The 17,239-nt window shown below is 35.7% G+C and overlaps 1 protein-coding gene across 8 annotated transcripts in view; it reads left to right on the forward strand.

Annotated features, from left to right (window-relative positions):
• Positions 1-17,018, forward strand: part of LOC109061937 (WD repeat-containing protein 17-like) — a 29,760-nt gene extending 12,742 nt beyond the window's left edge. For 5 of the 8 annotated variants that reach the window (XM_042758569.1, XM_042758559.1, XM_042758576.1 and 2 more), the window contains 26 exons: positions 83-333; positions 547-670; positions 2,323-2,510; positions 3,635-3,803; positions 3,906-3,997; positions 4,188-4,270; positions 6,221-6,307; positions 6,470-6,634; positions 7,230-7,432; positions 7,758-7,907; positions 7,992-8,122; positions 8,203-8,328; positions 8,452-8,607; positions 10,503-10,567; positions 10,643-10,775; positions 10,896-10,987; positions 11,066-11,165; positions 11,583-11,722; positions 11,958-11,978; positions 12,485-12,596; positions 12,789-12,930; positions 13,717-13,819; positions 13,993-14,094; positions 14,192-14,287; positions 15,536-15,719; positions 15,802-17,018. In XM_042758569.1, coding sequence (XP_042614503.1) covers positions 83-333; positions 547-670; positions 2,323-2,510; positions 3,635-3,803; positions 3,906-3,997; positions 4,188-4,270; positions 6,221-6,307; positions 6,470-6,634; positions 7,230-7,432; positions 7,758-7,907; positions 7,992-8,122; positions 8,203-8,328; positions 8,452-8,607; positions 10,503-10,567; positions 10,643-10,775; positions 10,896-10,987; positions 11,066-11,165; positions 11,583-11,722; positions 11,958-11,978; positions 12,485-12,596; positions 12,789-12,930; positions 13,717-13,819; positions 13,993-14,094; positions 14,192-14,287; positions 15,536-15,719; positions 15,802-15,921 — 3,335 coding nt within the window. In that variant the 3' untranslated portion in view covers positions 15,922-17,018. Of the gene's footprint in view, positions 1-82; positions 335-546; positions 671-2,322; positions 2,511-3,634; positions 3,804-3,905; positions 3,998-4,187; positions 4,271-6,220; positions 6,308-6,469; positions 6,635-7,229; positions 7,433-7,757; positions 7,908-7,991; positions 8,123-8,202; positions 8,329-8,451; positions 8,608-10,502; positions 10,568-10,642; positions 10,776-10,895; positions 10,988-11,065; positions 11,166-11,582; positions 11,723-11,957; positions 11,979-12,484; positions 12,597-12,788; positions 12,931-13,716; positions 13,820-13,992; positions 14,095-14,191; positions 14,288-15,535; positions 15,720-15,801 lie in introns of those variants that run through there. The other 3 variants (XM_042758550.1, XM_042758565.1, XR_006160278.1) reach the window with 3 other exon arrangements.
• The last annotated feature ends 221 nt before the right edge of the window (positions 17,019-17,239 follow it).

Below are 17,239 nucleotides of genomic sequence, written 5' to 3' on the forward strand. Positions count from 1 at the left end.
GCCTATATTTGTGTCTTTTTGCCCAATTGCCTGAGACTAAGATGCAAAATAACTTGCAGTTCTTTTAATTATATTACTTTAGGCTCAAAGAATCAGAAGCATGTACTGCGTCCTGAGTCGTTAGAAGGCACAGATGAAGAAGACCCTGTCACAGCTCTAGAGTGGGACCCTCTGAGCACAGACTATCTGCTTGTTGCCAACATGCACAATGGCATCAGACTGCTGGACTCTGAATCTTTATCCTGCATCACTACCTTTAGTTTCCCCAGCGCCGCTGCCTCTGTGCAGTGCCTGGCCTGGGTACCCAGTGCCCCTGGCATGTTTATCACAGGGGGTAAGATAAATACTCACAGAAGCACCAGTGGGAAATGCTAGTTTTTAGATCAACAGGCCAACTTTTATCTGATTTTAGAACTCTCACTTAATTATTAATTACTTTTACATTTTAACGTAAAACAGCAGGGGTGTAATGGTAGTTTGAAATGGAACACTCAATCATGCATTTGTATAATTGCATCAGTAAAATCTTTTTTATATTGAATTCTCGATTCTCAAGTTGGCATGCTGAGAATATGGAACGTATCAAGAGCGACACCTCTGGATAACTTCAGACTGAAGAAAACCGGCTTCCATGCACTTCATGTTTTAAATTCCCCACCAGCGAAGAAATGTATGTATTGTTTTTTATCACTTCTGTATACTGTGTTCTCCATTACATTGACTATGTTTACATGCACCCTCATAATGTGATTATAATGAGATATAGGCAATATTGCGATTAAACTTTATCTAATGTAAACACAAAACTTTGATCAAATTTATGTGATTAAGCTCATAAAGTTAGTAAAATATGTGGCGTATGCCAATTTTAATCACAATAAACTGCCATGTAAACACCTTAACACACATCTTTTCTATTCTGACCAAGTGTGTGAGATGTGCACGGATGACGTGTGCTGTTCACACAACTCCATGACTGAACAGAGTTTCAAAGTTTTCCCTCAAAAATGCTGAACTGTCTGCACAACAGTCACCAGAGTCTCTGTTCCTTCCCTTACCAAAAAGTAGTATGTTTGTAGTTTGTACTGCAATTATACTAAAAGTGAACTTATAGGTATACTGATAGTTTACTAATTTAATACTTTGTACACTTTGAAGTATAGTCTCAGTAAACTACCGGTTTAGTAGTTTTATACTGCAAGTATACTCATAAGTTTTCTTTAAATTAACTTTACATTATACTTTAAGTATACTACTATGTCCCTATTTAGGTTTCAATTTGTATATATTTTGTTATATGAATATCTGAACATATAAAACATCCAAAGAAAGAACAGGGTATCTGCTTGTAAACAAAAACATTTTATTCTAGCTTCATACATTCTTTTTTTAAACACTTTAATGTGGCTAAGTTTAAAAAATAAATAAATAAATAACATTTTGTACAAAAAGCTGAAAAAAGACTATGAATTGGATTCAGAATGATAATCAAAAAGTAGATGGAGTCGATCAACACCCCAAAGCTTGACTGTAATTATTACCTCTTCATCGGTCAACATTTTATTCCATAACGTTACAGTTGTTGTTCCTTTTCATGTCAGATGATCGTGTTACATGTGTTAGTATCTGTTGTTTCTTTTTCTTCTTCACTTGTGTTTTTTTTGGAAATTCTGTACAAAATGTGTACTAGCGCCCTCTACCATATAACAATGAAAACACGGATTCTAGGAGCACAAGTATAGTTAAAATATATTTAGACTTTTTGTAAGTATAAGTCAAGTAAACTTAAATGTCAATTTAATTATATTTCTGAGAAGTACATAAAGCCCATTTCTGAGAAGTACATAAAAAGTAAACTAAAAGCATACTTTAATATTTTTAGTTTAAAAGAAGTATACTAATAGCACACTTGAATAAACTTCTTTTTCGTAAGGGAAATAATCATCCAGAGATGGCGCAAAGAATGTGACGGCAGCATATGCAACCTCATTTGCAGTGGCATTGCTATCACATTTAATTTTCATCGCGGTGCCAAATAAGATCCAATACGTCCATAGAAATGTGTTTCGCATTTGACTTAAGTAGGTTAAAACAGTGGCCAGTAACACACCTACTGTATCTGAGTTTATCATTTGTAGTAATTGGCAGTAAAAATAACCTCATTTCATAGAAAATAATCAGAATAATGAAAATTGCATGAAAACGGGATTGAAGAGGTTTGTTTATGTCATGTAAACTTCTTAATCCTTACTCTGATTAATTGAAATAAGCAGATTATTGGTGCACAAGTAAACATAGTCAATGTTGTCATCTATCTTTTAGCCTTTAGCTCGAATTCCCCTTCCAAGAATCACTACACCTCCTCCACTAGCGAGGCTGTGCCTCCACCTACTCTTTCACAGAACCAGGCCTTCTCCCTGCCACCCGGCCACGCTGTCTGCTGTTTCATGGACGGGGGGGTTGGACTGTATGATATGGGCACCAAAAAGTGGGACTTCCTGCGGGATCTGGTAGGAAAAGTGGCATGTTGTTACCTGTGGGCTAACTTATATTGAAAAACCGTTTTTATATTTAATATCATGAAAATATTCTACACTTAAAAAACAGGGATTTATTTTTAGTTTATATTGTAATTATACAGTAAATGCATTGATGCAAGCACCTAAAGCTTAAAATTATATTTTATATTAGTCATCTTGCTGTTGAAGAGGTGCCCTTCAGTCCTTGTGCTGATTTTAAAGGTCACCTAATCATTTCAGCAATATACATGTTATTTTCTCAGACAAACAGCTCTTTAAGTTGCCTTGTTTGTTATTACTGTCAAAGAAAATGCAACAAAACATTTTCATCCCATTGTTAAGTAAACAATAATTGACCACTGAATTATCATAAATTAATACGCCCACAATGCAAAGCAAAATGTGCAGACCTCGGGTGAGCATTAATTTTCTGAAGTGGTCCTGCATTCATTTTCAATAAGTCATCAGACTGAACTCAATTATTTTGTTTATAGCACTAATACCATATGTACTTATGGTTATTTCAAGACATGTGCCAAACTTTTTCCTACAAAGCACCTTTTGTCTGGCTCACCTTTTGACTGTCACATACATTACCACATATTTTTTTTACTGTATTTTTATTCAGTGTCAAGTTTGTCAGCGAATCAGAATCTGAATATGCTGTTGTTTAATATAATATTAATTATAGTTTTAAGTAATATTCTCAATTAGCTTTTATTTTTTTATATTTTCTGATTTCATTTTATTTTAGTTTAAATTTGGGCAATTTTGTGCTTTTGTCATTTTATTTGTGTTTTTACATTTCTGTTTAGCTTTCATTTATTTTTATTCTAGGTTTAGTTATTTTACTACTTCAACTTAAATTAATTTTGTTTCAGTTGGTTGCCAAGGCAAGGCAATATTTCTCATTTTCATTTCATCAAATTCTATACGTTTTTCATTTAATATTTATATTTTATTTCAGCTTTATGTCAATTAATAAAAAATTTTTTAAGAGTTTAGTTTTAACTAACAATAATAACACTTAAATCAAGAATGCAGTCATAATGATTATACAATTATAATACAAGCATGAATGGTTTTATGGCTTAATGACATTCTTTTTGTAACAGGGTCATGTTGAAACCATCTTTGACTGCAAATTCAAGCCAGATGACCCAAACCTTCTTGCTACAGCTTCATTTGATGGCACTATAAAAGTTTGGGATATAAACACCTTAACTGCTGTATACACATCTCCAGGCAATGAGGGAGTGGTTTACTCTCTGTCGTGGGCCCCTGGTAAGAACGATACACAGACCTTGTTATCATTGAAGTTTCAGAAAGGTTTTGTGGCTATTCATAAAACTCTTTTCTTCATTTCTCTTTTTCACTGTAACCCGGGAGACTTGAACTGCATAGCAGGAGCCACATCAAGGAATGGTGCCTTCATTTGGGATGTAAAAAAAGGGAAAATGATCACAAGATTTAATGAGGCAAGCATTTAACAAAATTTAAGTTCTTGTTTTTTTTATTGAACTCTGGTTTATCCAGAGTTTTAACAGTTAATTATTTAGAATGAATAATTTTAAATTATGAGATTTCATTTACATATTTATTGTTGTTTTAATTGCACAATATTCACAATTAGCATGGGTCTTTATTTTGACGGCAATTGTGTTGCAGCACGGGAAGAATGGTATTTTTTGCGTTGCTTGGAGCCATAAAGATTCCAAAAGAATAGCCACATGCAGTGGTGATGGATTTTGGTAAGTCTGTTTCAATTTTGAATAGCATTCTCACAAGTTTCTGCTTAGTCCATCTGTCATGAACTGCACAGTGGCATGAAGGTAGAGGTTCCAAACGCAGTATAATTAATGAAGGGGTAATCCACAATCAAAGTCCAGAAACAGGCACAAGGTCATGTACACAAGTAATAAGTCCAGATGATAACAACTAGGGATGGCTGATGTGAAACTGACGTTTCGACACGGTGTCGAGACCCCGAAGCACAGATGTTTCAAAACACTGCTACACTTAGGGCAAGTCGTGGCCTAATGGTTAGAGAGTTTGACTCCTAACCCTAAGGTTGTGGAATCGAGTCTTGGGCCAGCAATACCACGAATGAGGTGCCTTGAGTAAGGCACCGAACCCCCAACTGCTCCCCGGGCGCTACAGCATAAATGGCTGCCCACTGCTCCGGGTGTGTGTTCACTGCTGTGTGTGTACACTTTGGATGGGTTAAATGCAGAGCATGAATTCTGAGTATGAGTCACCATACTTGACTGTATGTTGTCACTTTTTTTCACTTTCAAAGTGCAATTCGAAACCCCTCATGTCACGTGACCAAGGCGATTCAAAGCATCGGGGCGTTTCACAAGTGTTTTGAGACCCGAATCTTCTTTTGATCAACAATGTCGGGAACAAACCACACAATCGCACATCTGTCTTAACCTAACTTCCGCAAAGTATAAAAGTGGAGTTAATGCAGCAGAACAATTAATATATTTAAATTAAAATCTTTATATGTAAAAAATGCCATGACCAAAATAACATATTAACAAAGAGTTCATTCAGTTGTCAGAGAGATGTTACAACACATTAAAAGAACAGAACAATAAAAACAACTTTCAAATATTTTTTATAATTATATTTACACTTCACCCAGATTCCTAAAGTGACAGGTTCTAACAACATGCCAGTCGTGCTCACTAACCTTTCCCCTAGCTCACATGGTGGAATGCCTAGCACAACATATACCTTATAATTTGTCAGTTCAACTCAACTGATTTCCCTATCAATGCGGTTTCAGAGCAATACTTCAAAATTACCACTAGATGTCACCATAGATATGGGTATCGAATTGTTTCGAAGCCTCAGCACATTTGCTTCGACTGTTTCAGTGTTTCATGAAGACTCGCTCTGCCCACCACTAATAACAGAAAGGCAAAATCACAGGCAAAAGGGTAACCCAAAAACAGGCAGCGTAACAAGACCAGGAAGAAACAGGAAACAAAGCTTAGAAATGTAGCTGACACTAGCCAGACTTAGCCATGAATGACAAAAATGATCCAGGCTTATATAGGGTGAGCATGCAGGGTTAATAGGACACAGGTGCAAACAATGAGTGCTGAGTCTGGCCAAAGGATTATGGGAAATGAAGTCCAAGAATTAGTGACAGCGGGATGGGATGGAGTGCCCTCTGGTGGTTATCAAGGGCACTCCAGCTGGTGCTCGTGACACCATCCAAGTTATGTAGGGTGATCAAACGTGCCATTTTCCCAGGACACGCTGCGCAGACCAATTGTTGCATGACAAAGTACTGTGAGAGCTCTAGAGAGCAGACAGTTTCTTGTGCTTTTGAATCACTCTCACGGTACTTTGATGTCATACACCGATCGGTATGCTCAGTGCTGCTTCAAGTCGAACACTAATATGTACATGTATTTGCATCGCTTTGACTGTTCTCTGTAGATCCCACCTTCTCACGCACCACGATTGGTCGATTACGTACAAAGTCTGCATGTTACTGGTCAAACGATCATTACCTTCATTAAGTATGTAAACAGGAAACCAAAGCCAAAACCTGGATATTTTAGTCAATATAGAAATCCTGGCCAGGACGTGTCCTGGGAAAATGGCACGTTTGGTCACCCTAAAGTTATGAAGCCATATTATCCTCATAGACATGACATTCCGAATTGTCCTTTTTCTTTCAGCATAATTCGAACCCTTGATGGCAAAGTGTTGCACAAATACAAACATCCAGCAGCAGTATTTGGCTGTGACTGGAGTCAAAATAACAAGTATGTGTATTAACCAGTTTCATAAACAGATGTTAGAATGTTTTTTTTTTTTTTTTACCAGTGTTGTTTTCTCTTGTGATCACAATTATAATACATTGTGTGTCACTCTTTCTCTCAATCTCACTCTCTGTCTCTTTCTCTCTCTCTCTCGCACTCACACAGAGATATGATTGCCACTGGCTGTGAAGACAAGAATGTTCGAGTCTATTACTTGGCTACCAGTTCAGACCAGCCACTAAAAGTCTTTACAGGTCACACGGCCAAAGTATTCCATGTGCGTTGGTCACCACTTAGAGAGGGCATACTGTGCAGCGGCTCAGATGATGGGTAATAATCCCATCAAAATCCTCATTTACACTGTATATTTTTGAAAATAAAATGAATACTTTTATCAAAAAAGAAAATTATTAAACTTAAAAAAACACAAACAAAGCACAAAAAAATATATATTTTTAAATAAAAGTAATTGTATAATTAAATATAATTATAATAAAAATAGTATAACTAAATGAATCATTCATCAAATTAGATTTTTAAATAAAACTGCTTTGATTTACAGTTTTTGCTGAAATTTGAAAAAAATAAAATATTTTTTTTTTCCTGATGCACTTTATTCTCTGTAAATTTTAATGCTAATAAAACCTGGTATTTCACTATTTGTGCAATAAATGGTACCCATATAATTAGCCTATAAAGCCTGCAATGAGCTGCCGTGCAAATCATCGTATTTATATCATGATGCTAATAAAAACTTGGAATAAATTAATCATGGCTGACTATGAAAAGGGGAATTCCACTCTGGCACTGTGAATTTATGTGTGATGTGACACTCATATCCTTATCAGTGTTCAAAACAACATAAACCAAAAAACCACTGAGAGCACCTTTAACTTGTATGTATTTCTGTGTGCATGTCAACTAGGACTGTCCGTATCTGGGATTATACCCAAGATGCCTGCATTAACGTGCTGAGTGGCCATACCGCTCCTGTACGGGGTCTCATGTGGAACACAGAGGTGCCGTACCTTTTGACCTCAGGGAGCTGGGACTACACCATCCGTGTCTGGGACACCAGAGATGGCACCTGTCTAGACACTGTATATGACCATGGAGCTGATGTCTATGGTAGGGTATTAAATGTATATGCTGCAGACAGAATTATGATTTTATACACTGTGGATTAATTTGGCACATAGACTATTTACTTTTTAAGTGTTCAAAAACTGGGTACAGTGTGATAGCTAGACACAGTTGACTGATTCAGATTCTATAAATGGAGGCAGGAAAAGCGGAACATTGAATAGTTAAGAGCCCTAAATATGTAACAGGAACACTTATTTTTAGTAGAATTATACATACAGTAGTAGGAACACTCATACATAATTTTGTGTCATTCCAAGGTAATAATATGTTATTTATGCAGCCTTGTCAACCGTATAAAATCCCCCAGGTCTGACATGTCACCCCAACCGTCCGTTCACCATGGCTTCCTGCTCCAGAGACTCTACGGTCAGACTTTGGTCGCTCACTCCTCTAATTGCTCCCTTAGTTGTCAACATCCTTACTGACCACAGCTGGGATGACATCATTGGCAACACAGGTTAAAACACATCCACATATTATATACTGTCTGTATGTGTTGGTTTTGTAAAGACATTAAAACATATTTATTTCTTAAGTGTAGATCGTGCCATGGTGCCTGGAGCTCCTCCCCTCCTGTGTGGAAAAAGTTCCAAAGATATTAAACAGGAGCTGGATAAGCTCTCTAATGACGTGCGCATGAAGAAGCTCCGATGGTTCTCTGAGTGTTTCTCAGTGAGTGAATCTCAACACAGAACTTTCACAGGACTTTATTAAGGAGTCTAAATAATAGGCTATTTGTTTTCTATTTTTAGCCACCAGGTGGGAGTCATAACCTTTGGGATCTGGTTGCTGTAATCAATGGACAGGATGATAGTCTTCTTCCACAGAACTATGGACAGGGCATCATGCATATGAAACATCTGGTCCGCTTCAAAACTGTGAGTGGATAAATAGTTATGTAACGTTCTAATAGTGTCACAACTGAAGTCCTGCAAGCTTTTGGTGAACATTATCAATATATTAAGTTTTCGTCAATTTCACTGCTTGTGTCTTTCCTGTAGTCTGAAGCACAAGAGCTGACTATAGTAAAGATGTCAAAGTTTGGCGGTGGTATTGGAGCGCCTAGTAAAGAGGAAAGGCTCAAGAATGCAGCAGAAATCCATATCAGACTTGGTCAAATCCAAAGATACTGTGAGCTTATGGTGGAACTAGGAGAGGTAAAGACTGAAAAGCCATGTACATTTTTTTAATACATTCATTATATCAATATGCTGCTTAAGTAATCTATTTAATAACATATCAATATTTGCTGATGGGTCAGGATTTAATTGTGGATTAATTGAGTGGATTAAATGTTTTATTTTAGAGTTGTTGTTTTTTTATATAAAAATTATTTTATAATCATGCTAAAGTAACATTGACAGCCCTAATAAATTGATATTCATGCGCTACCATTCAAATGTTTGGGGTCAGTAAGATTTTGAATTAAAAAAAAGTCTCTCTCTTTCAAGTAAGGATGTGCCCGAATAGTGAATCCGAATTTTTGAAAGGCACACAAAACAAATAAAGTGTTCTACAGAAGCCCTAAAGGGAAAAAATATATTTCAATGCTTTCTCTCGCAAGTATATCGTTGGGTAATTATACTGTATATAAATTGCGGGCATCAGGAAGCCGCTATCAATATGCAGGGCATTGAAATCGCTTTTGAATGCACGCTTGCTTTTTACTTTCACTTTCGAGATTCACAATCACACGTACTCTGTATGTATACTACGGAGCAGCAGAACTTACCTCACATTTCACAAGATTAGATTTTTGTCAGTAGTGCTCAGGATCTGCAAATCTTCGCCATTGTCCTATCAGTCATCTCTCCTTACTCTGTTTAAGTGGTAATTTAAATTTTATGTACTGTAATGTAACAGGCTACCGCTAGCAAGCGGCTAACATGTCCCTTCAGTGGCTCCGTAGAACATGTTATTCATTTTCTGTGCCTTTCCTAATTCGGATTCACTTTTCGGGCACATCCCTACTTTCAAGGCTGTCTCTCTCAAGGCTGCATTCATTTGATTACAAATACAGTACAAACAGTAATATTGTGAATGTTACAATTAAAAAAAAAAAAATCTATGTTGATATATTTTAAAATGTATTTTATTCCTGTGATGGCAAAGCTTGTCATGATCGGTTGCAGCAAGGATATTTTATTCGCAGCAGTTATTTTATTAAATGCAAACTTACGAGAATACTTGCAGCATAAAACTACTAAACTAGTAGTTTAATGAGACTATACTTCAAAGTGTACTAAAAATGCTATAAGTATTTTATTAGTAAACTATAAGTATACATTTAAGTTCACTTTAAGTATAGTTGCAGTACAAACTAAAAACATATAGCTAAACTAGTTGTGTACTTAAAGTTCACTACTGTTATACTTAAAGTATACTTAAAAGTATATTTTTATATACTAGAAAGTGGGCCAGTTTAGTCTCAAGCAGTATTGAAATATTACACTTGCAAGTATACTACTAGCATACTGATATTTGTATACTTGTTACATAAAGTATATTTTAAAATATACTTGAACTTTACTTAAGTATACTTAATTAATAAACTTAAAGTATACTTCTTTTTGGGGTTGGGCAAACACAGGACTATATATACACAAAAGCAAACTAATCAATGAAAGGAGACATGTACATGAAATCAATCACACACTGATTTAACAAGGAAACGAGTTCAAACACAGAAAACCACCTAGAAACATGCAAAAACCAGCTCAAAACAAACTCAAGTACAGATCAAATGAGACAAAGCTGAATTTTCAGCAGCCATTACTCCCGTTTTCAGTGACACATTAACCTTAAGAAATCATTCTTCTATGCTGAATTGCTGCTCAAAAACCTTTTATTATTACAGCATTTATTTGATATAGAAATCTTTTTAAGATTAAAGGTGTCTTTACTGTCACTTTTGATCAATTTAATGCATCCTTGCTGAATAAAAGTATTTACTTATTTATTCTTACTGAACCAGTTTTCTCATATGGATGGTCCATCATTTTCTTTCAGAACCAATTTTGGATATTTATGATGTTTTGTTTCATATGTTTAGTGGGAGAAGGCTCTTTCTGTGGCCCCTGGTGTCTCCATGAAATACTGGAAAAAGCTTATGCAAAGGTATCTCATATACTCCTTTGTATTTTTAAATTGATTGTTGTGAGTGAATTCTCATTCATTAACTGCTTGATGCAGGAGAGCAGACCAGCTTATGCAAGAAGGCACTGATGATGTCATCCCGTATTGCATTGCCACTGGTGAGGTGAAGAAGTTGGTGAATTTCTTCACCTCTAGAGGTCAGCTGAAAGAAGCTTTGCTGGTGGCTCAGGTACAGAGAGCTGCTTTCTTTTTACCCATTTTAGAGTTGTTGTAAGACTGTGAACCTCTGTGCTCAGTGTCATAACAAATGAGGCTATATTATAAATGAGAATGTGATTTGTTTTATTAGGGGGCTTGTGAGGGCAATATTAATGGTCCTCAGATCACATCAATAAACCACGCCGCAAACTCAGACAATGATAACATAGAAAAATACTGTGGGTAAGTTATACTCAATTTAAGCCGCAATCAAGTATTTCACCTCTTATTTTCTCACACCCTCTCCCCTTCTTTGTCCAGGATGTTGCACAGAGTGTGTAAAGAGCTGGCCGAGTGGTATTTCCAAGATGGCCGTGCTGTGTTGGCTGCTTGCTGTCATCTAGCTGTAGACAATGCAGAAGTAAGCTCACCTGTAGCAATATTTAAAATCAGACAACCTCTAATAATGTAATATCAATGTTAAGACAATTATAGAACGTGATGAAGCCTATTGGGACAATTTAAGATAATTTCTATTCTAATTTATTTTCAAATGTAACTTGTCCCTGTAATGGAAAAGCTGAATTTTCAGCAGCCATTAGACTTCAGTGTCACATGGTCCTTCAGAAATCATTCTAATATACTGATTTCCAGCTCAAGGAACATTTATTATTATTATCAATGTTGAAAGCAGTTGTGTTGCTGTTCAGAAGAAGTAGAATTTTATCTTACCTTTAACAATTTAAAGCCTACTGGCTAAACAAAATAATAATCTTACTGACCCCATATATAGTGTTTAGGGAAGGATAAAATAGAGGTTTTTATCTCCTTGTGTCAGCTGGCTATGGCGTCTCTGATCAGAGGCAATGAGCTGGAGCTGGCAGTGTGTGTGGGCACAGTCCTGGGAGAATCAGCCAGTAAAGCCACCCACTACGTTCTGGAGCTCTTAGCCAGGAAATACATGACCACTGCTACCTGGTAAGAATAAATCTGGTCCATGAGATCAGTGCATCTTTTCTTAAAGTCAAGTCTGAATAAGGGAACCAAGTTTTTGTTCAAAAGTGTCATAGTTTGCACACTTAAATGCAACCCATCTCTTATCCTCTAAATGCAACCATTTCTTATCATCAGTCATGTACAGAAGTGTTGACATGATTCTGAAAGTCATCCTTACTGCACACCTGTTACATTTTTCATTTCCATCTCTCTCTAGCTTTCCATCTGTGGCATACAGGTATTTTATCTGCCCCTTTGTGGCACTCAAATGTACATCTGGTTTATATGCTTAAATGCTTATTCATAACAGTTTATCTTTCTTAATACTATAAATCATAACTCACCAAGTTGTGATGCCCCCTCAGGTGTTCATCTGTTGTCATTTTTCAATGCATTCATTCAACTTTAACTACCCATGTTAATATAAATAATTGTTGATGTTCTTTATTCCTAGGTAGCACTTTAAAAGGAATAGTTCTCCCATAATTCTTCCATCATTTACTCACAGTCATGTTCCTAACCTCTCTGACTTTTTTCCTTTATGGAACGCAAAAAGTGGACAGTATTATTTTAAATTTTTTTACATTAAAAATGAAAGTGAAAGATTTTCAATAGCGCTCATTTAATTTATGACTAGAATATTCGTAAACTCACTTTTTGTGTTCCACAGAATAAATGGCATGTCTGTCTTTTCCCTTTTCCCCTGTACTCTTCTAATGCTGCACTGGGTCTTCTACTCCCCAGGGATCTTGCTGCCAGATTACTCCAGATGATCCCTGATAATGAGATCTTGTTAGCCAAACTATGTGCCTTCTACCCTGGCAGCTCTACCGAAATCAACGACCTTCACGAAAAGGTAACTACTTCATTCATACATCCCAATGCTCAACCTTAACCAAATAAAAACCATTCACACATTGAGTGTGAAGAACCAAACAAGAATGTATAGTATTGTTTATTATTTGAAGTGCAAATGGTGAATATTTTCTGTAAAGACACATTTATTTAAGTATAATGATTCATAATAATACTCTTAATTTTTTTTCAGTGTGGTCTACCAACTTTACAGGAATGTAAAGAACTTGCTGAAAGTGCACATGCTGAGGGACAAATCTTTCAAGCAGTAAAGTATTACCTCCTGAGCCCAGAACCAGAAAAAGCCCTTCCCATTGGGATCATGTATGTCAAAGGTGAGTGTCTGTTAATGTATCTGTGTCTAACTTTTTCAACTTCATATTTCATTGCAGTGCTATTTCCAGTACACGCTCATTCTGTATATATATATATATATATATATATATATATATATATATATATATATATAAAGATATATATATATATATATATATTATATATATATATATATATATATATATATATGTATATGTATATTATATATATATATATATATGTATATATATATATATATATATATGTATATATATGTATATATATATATATATATATATATATATATATACACACACACACAGTGCTTAACAAATTTATTAGACCACCTGTCAAAAACTTTTTAAAACTAAAAATCGTATTGTTATTTATTGAGCAAATAAACTGAAACAACTAAATAGCCTTTATTCACACATAATAACAAAACAACTTATATATATATATTTTTTTTAATTATCACAATTATTGCATAAATATTAATCAGTACCATAAAATTATCTCAAAATACAAAATAAAATAAAAATACATATATTATTGAACATTACATTGATTTTAATGAAAATAAAAAAGTTACATTTCGATGCAACATTTTTTCCATAAGTTGAATATACAAAAAGTCCTGAAGCTGGTTACCTCAAGGTTGCCTGGTTGCCTTTTTTCCTTCTACCTTAAACAATAAGCAATTCATGATGACATCACAAGATTTTGTTATCTGAATGCACAATTGTTGCATTGAAGACCAGATCTTAATACAGCCAACGATTACTGACTCTCTCTCCCCTCAATAGAGCAGCTGAGCTCTACTGACTGGACAGTGGACTCTGTGTACCACATCCTAGACCTGCTGAGCTACATCAGAACAGACCGTCTTATTCTTCCAAAGAGTAGTGAGTAAGTCAGTTACATTCCCTCAAAAACTCTTGTCAGTGATGTCATTTATAGTAGCATTCTACGGTCATTAGATGGTCTTCTCACTATCTCTCTCTCTCTCTCTCTCTCTCTCTCTCTCTCTCTCTCTCTCTCTCTCTCTCTCTCTCTCTCTCTCTCTCTCTGCCTTTGGCTAGAGAACGCAATGAGTTGCTTATTCTCTGTGGGTATATTGGTGCACTATTAGCCATCGGGAGACAGTATTCAAGTATAGTGCCCGCACTGTATGAATACACAAGGTATGTTAACTGTGGGATTTATATCAAGTATTTAGGGATTTATATCAACTCAATTACTGGTGGTTGCAATTAATGACTTTCTTTCTCTCTCCTTTAGTCAGCTGCTAAAGCGGAGAGAAGTGGCTGTGCCATTGCAGATAGAGCAGTTGTCCATAGAGTTGGATGCCTGGAGAGCCTGCACACAATCCCTCAAGTCTGTACCACAGTACTCTAATTCATAACACAAAACAGCTCTGTTTCAAGACCTACCTAGTCAGTATTGTAAAGCATCATATGCTATTCCAAACAACATGCAGCAAATGCTGCCTTATGCTACCTTATTTTGCACAGTTTCCAAGCCAGGACCATATTTATCCCTCATGGAAAACTCACTCTACACTGCTGTTAGGATGCTGCCATAACACTTGTGCTGTTGAAAATCCTTTACCTAATTTGGTGTTCTCTGTCAAAACCAACCAGCCAAAAAAACTTCTAAAAAATCTCTCATTAATCATTATCATCAAAAAATATATTAATCACTCCTTTTAAAAAATTTTCCTTCAATTAGAACAGGTTTTGTATTTCTTTTTGGAATTTATTGATCATAGGCTTCATTGATCTGAGCTTATTCACCTTAGGCCCGGTTTCACAGATGGGGCTTAGCTTAAGCCAGGGCTAGGCCTTAGTTAAATTAAGCAGCTTTTATAAAAATGCCGTTGAAGAAAACATTACAGGTGTGAATCTTGACAAAGAACAATGGCACAGAGATATTTTAAGATATGCCAGAGCAAGATATTTTCAGTTGAGACAGCTCAAACCTACATTTTAGTCTTGGACTATCTTAAGCCTTGTCTGTGAAACCAGGGGTTAATGATTGAGTGGAAAAAAAGTTTATTCTCCTCAAAAAACATAACATCAATGAGGCCTACAATCAGTCGGTTCCAAAAATAAATACATAAATAAAACCTGTCCTAACTAAAAGAAAACAAGACTGAATCCTATATTTGGCAATAACATGGCACTTTTTTTTGCCCAGTCATTTTCGACTTGGGGAACACCAGTGTAACAAAAAAAGAAAAAAAGCCAAAAAATGTTTAATAAGTTGTTATACCCTGTGTGAGCAAAATCAGTAATTTTTTGCTCAGTCCAAATGCATTAACGTTAATTTAGATTTTTTTAAAAAAATATTCCCTCTGGGTCAAAATAACCAGAACAAAACATGAGGGATAAGCCCAAAATATTCTTTATAGTTCTGACTTGAAAGGCTTAGCGTATGCGCACATCTTAACATATACCCTATCAAAGAAGACTCGATTGGATAGCATTTAATAGGAACCTGCCTATGCAGGCAGTAGACAACAAGACAGCTCACTAGGTTTTGCGACAGATCTAATAATTCCGTTGACAACTGAAGAGACTTGAAAAATAATCTATTGTTCTCGTTCTCTCTACACATACACAGAGTGGCAGATGACACCTCGTACACTCCACCATCTGAGGCCCAGAAAATAGAGTACAGCCAGCTGTTGAGTCGAATGAGAGAGGAGCCCATCAAGGGCCTAGATGGCCCCGACTATGTCACTGGCTCTAACTTGCCCAGTCACTCTGATGTCCAGATTTCTTGCTTCACTGCCCTCAGGATACAGGTGGGTTTCTTATGGTTAGTCTTGTATTTTAGCACTACACAAATATCACTGAACTTACATTATGCCTTTATTTGTTTGGCAGGGTCCAGCATTCTTCCTGGAGGACGGCAAATCAGCCATTTCACTAAATGATGCCCTGATGTGGGCAAAAGTAAACCCTTTCTCTCCATTGGGGACGGGTATACGCCTCAACCCCTTCTGAGTACAAATAGAACAAATGTGAGCAATATTCTTGCTGGTCTGGCTCTGGAAAGGCGACAACATTCCTGTTTTCTCTCATAAAGCTTGATGTATGTCAAAACTGACCAAATTGTGTTCAAATCAACATTATTTGAGGCTTTGCTATTCCATGCTGTGCTTATTTCATTCAGGATTGCAGCTTATATGCAAACAATAAGCAAAAGCAAGAATGCTGCTGATGTAGTGAATATACAGCACACAAGGCCAACAGCACAGTTGTGATGGTATTTCTTTCATACAATAGTTCAGTAAACAAGAAGTTAATATCAAGCAATGCAGTAACTAAGTAACTTTTTTTTTTAAAGGCAAAGCAATTTTGATAAGCAACACAGAGACTAATTCACTATAAACATAGGCAAGCAGAAGGATATGTACAGTAAACAAAAACATGTTAATTTGATGCAGGCCAATCAAATTAGAGCACCACAGCTAACTGTTGTATAAAGAGATATTTATGCTAGATACAGTAATGAATGTTACATATGAAGCAGGATATTTAATGCCTTTCTTTCTCATCCTAAAACACAAGCACGTTCAGATATTGAGATCTATAGCCCAAAGATTGTAATTCTAGGTGGTACTATCACTGGTATATGTAGTATGAGCATTTTTTATCATGCAGTTTTGTAGATCTATACATTTTTCATTCAAAACATATAAGGTATTCATCTGTAAATTTTTGTTGGTTTGTTTGCGTTTTTGATTTCATGCTGCTTTGACATTGAAACTATTTGCTATGTCTGTTGTCTGTCACATATGAACTGAATATATTTACTGACTAGTGACTATACACCTTATTTTAGTAGAACCAAATACTTGTTTGAAATACGAGTTTGAAATCTCATAACAATCACTATTTAATGTTGCTTCATTTCATTCGGGAACTATTATAAATAGGTATATAGAGCAGGTCTGAGGCCAGATGTGTAATATTTGTTCATAGAATATGGCAACACTATTTACTGTTAAATTCAAAATATGTCTAGATTAACTTAGGCAATAAGTTTGAGAAACTGCACGTATAGAGTGAGGAAACTAAACATTTCTGCTATTACATAGCTATATGTTTGGAGTGCATTTCTGAAGTTACATAATAAAAGACAAAAAGTGTCATTAATATTGGTAAAATCATCAGTTGCAATGGCTGTCATACTTAGAGGAGTATATACAATGTTTTGGAGGAATTATTTTATGAAATGTTGGCTTTATGTTAGAAAATACAGATAAAGAGACTATTTTCATCGAATTGCACTGTGAAATGTATTTATTTGTATAAAGTT

This window comes from Cyprinus carpio, chromosome A1, assembly GCF_018340385.1.
Source record: "Cyprinus carpio isolate SPL01 chromosome A1, ASM1834038v1, whole genome shotgun sequence".
NCBI classification, from domain to species: domain Eukaryota; kingdom Metazoa; phylum Chordata; class Actinopteri; order Cypriniformes; family Cyprinidae; genus Cyprinus; species Cyprinus carpio.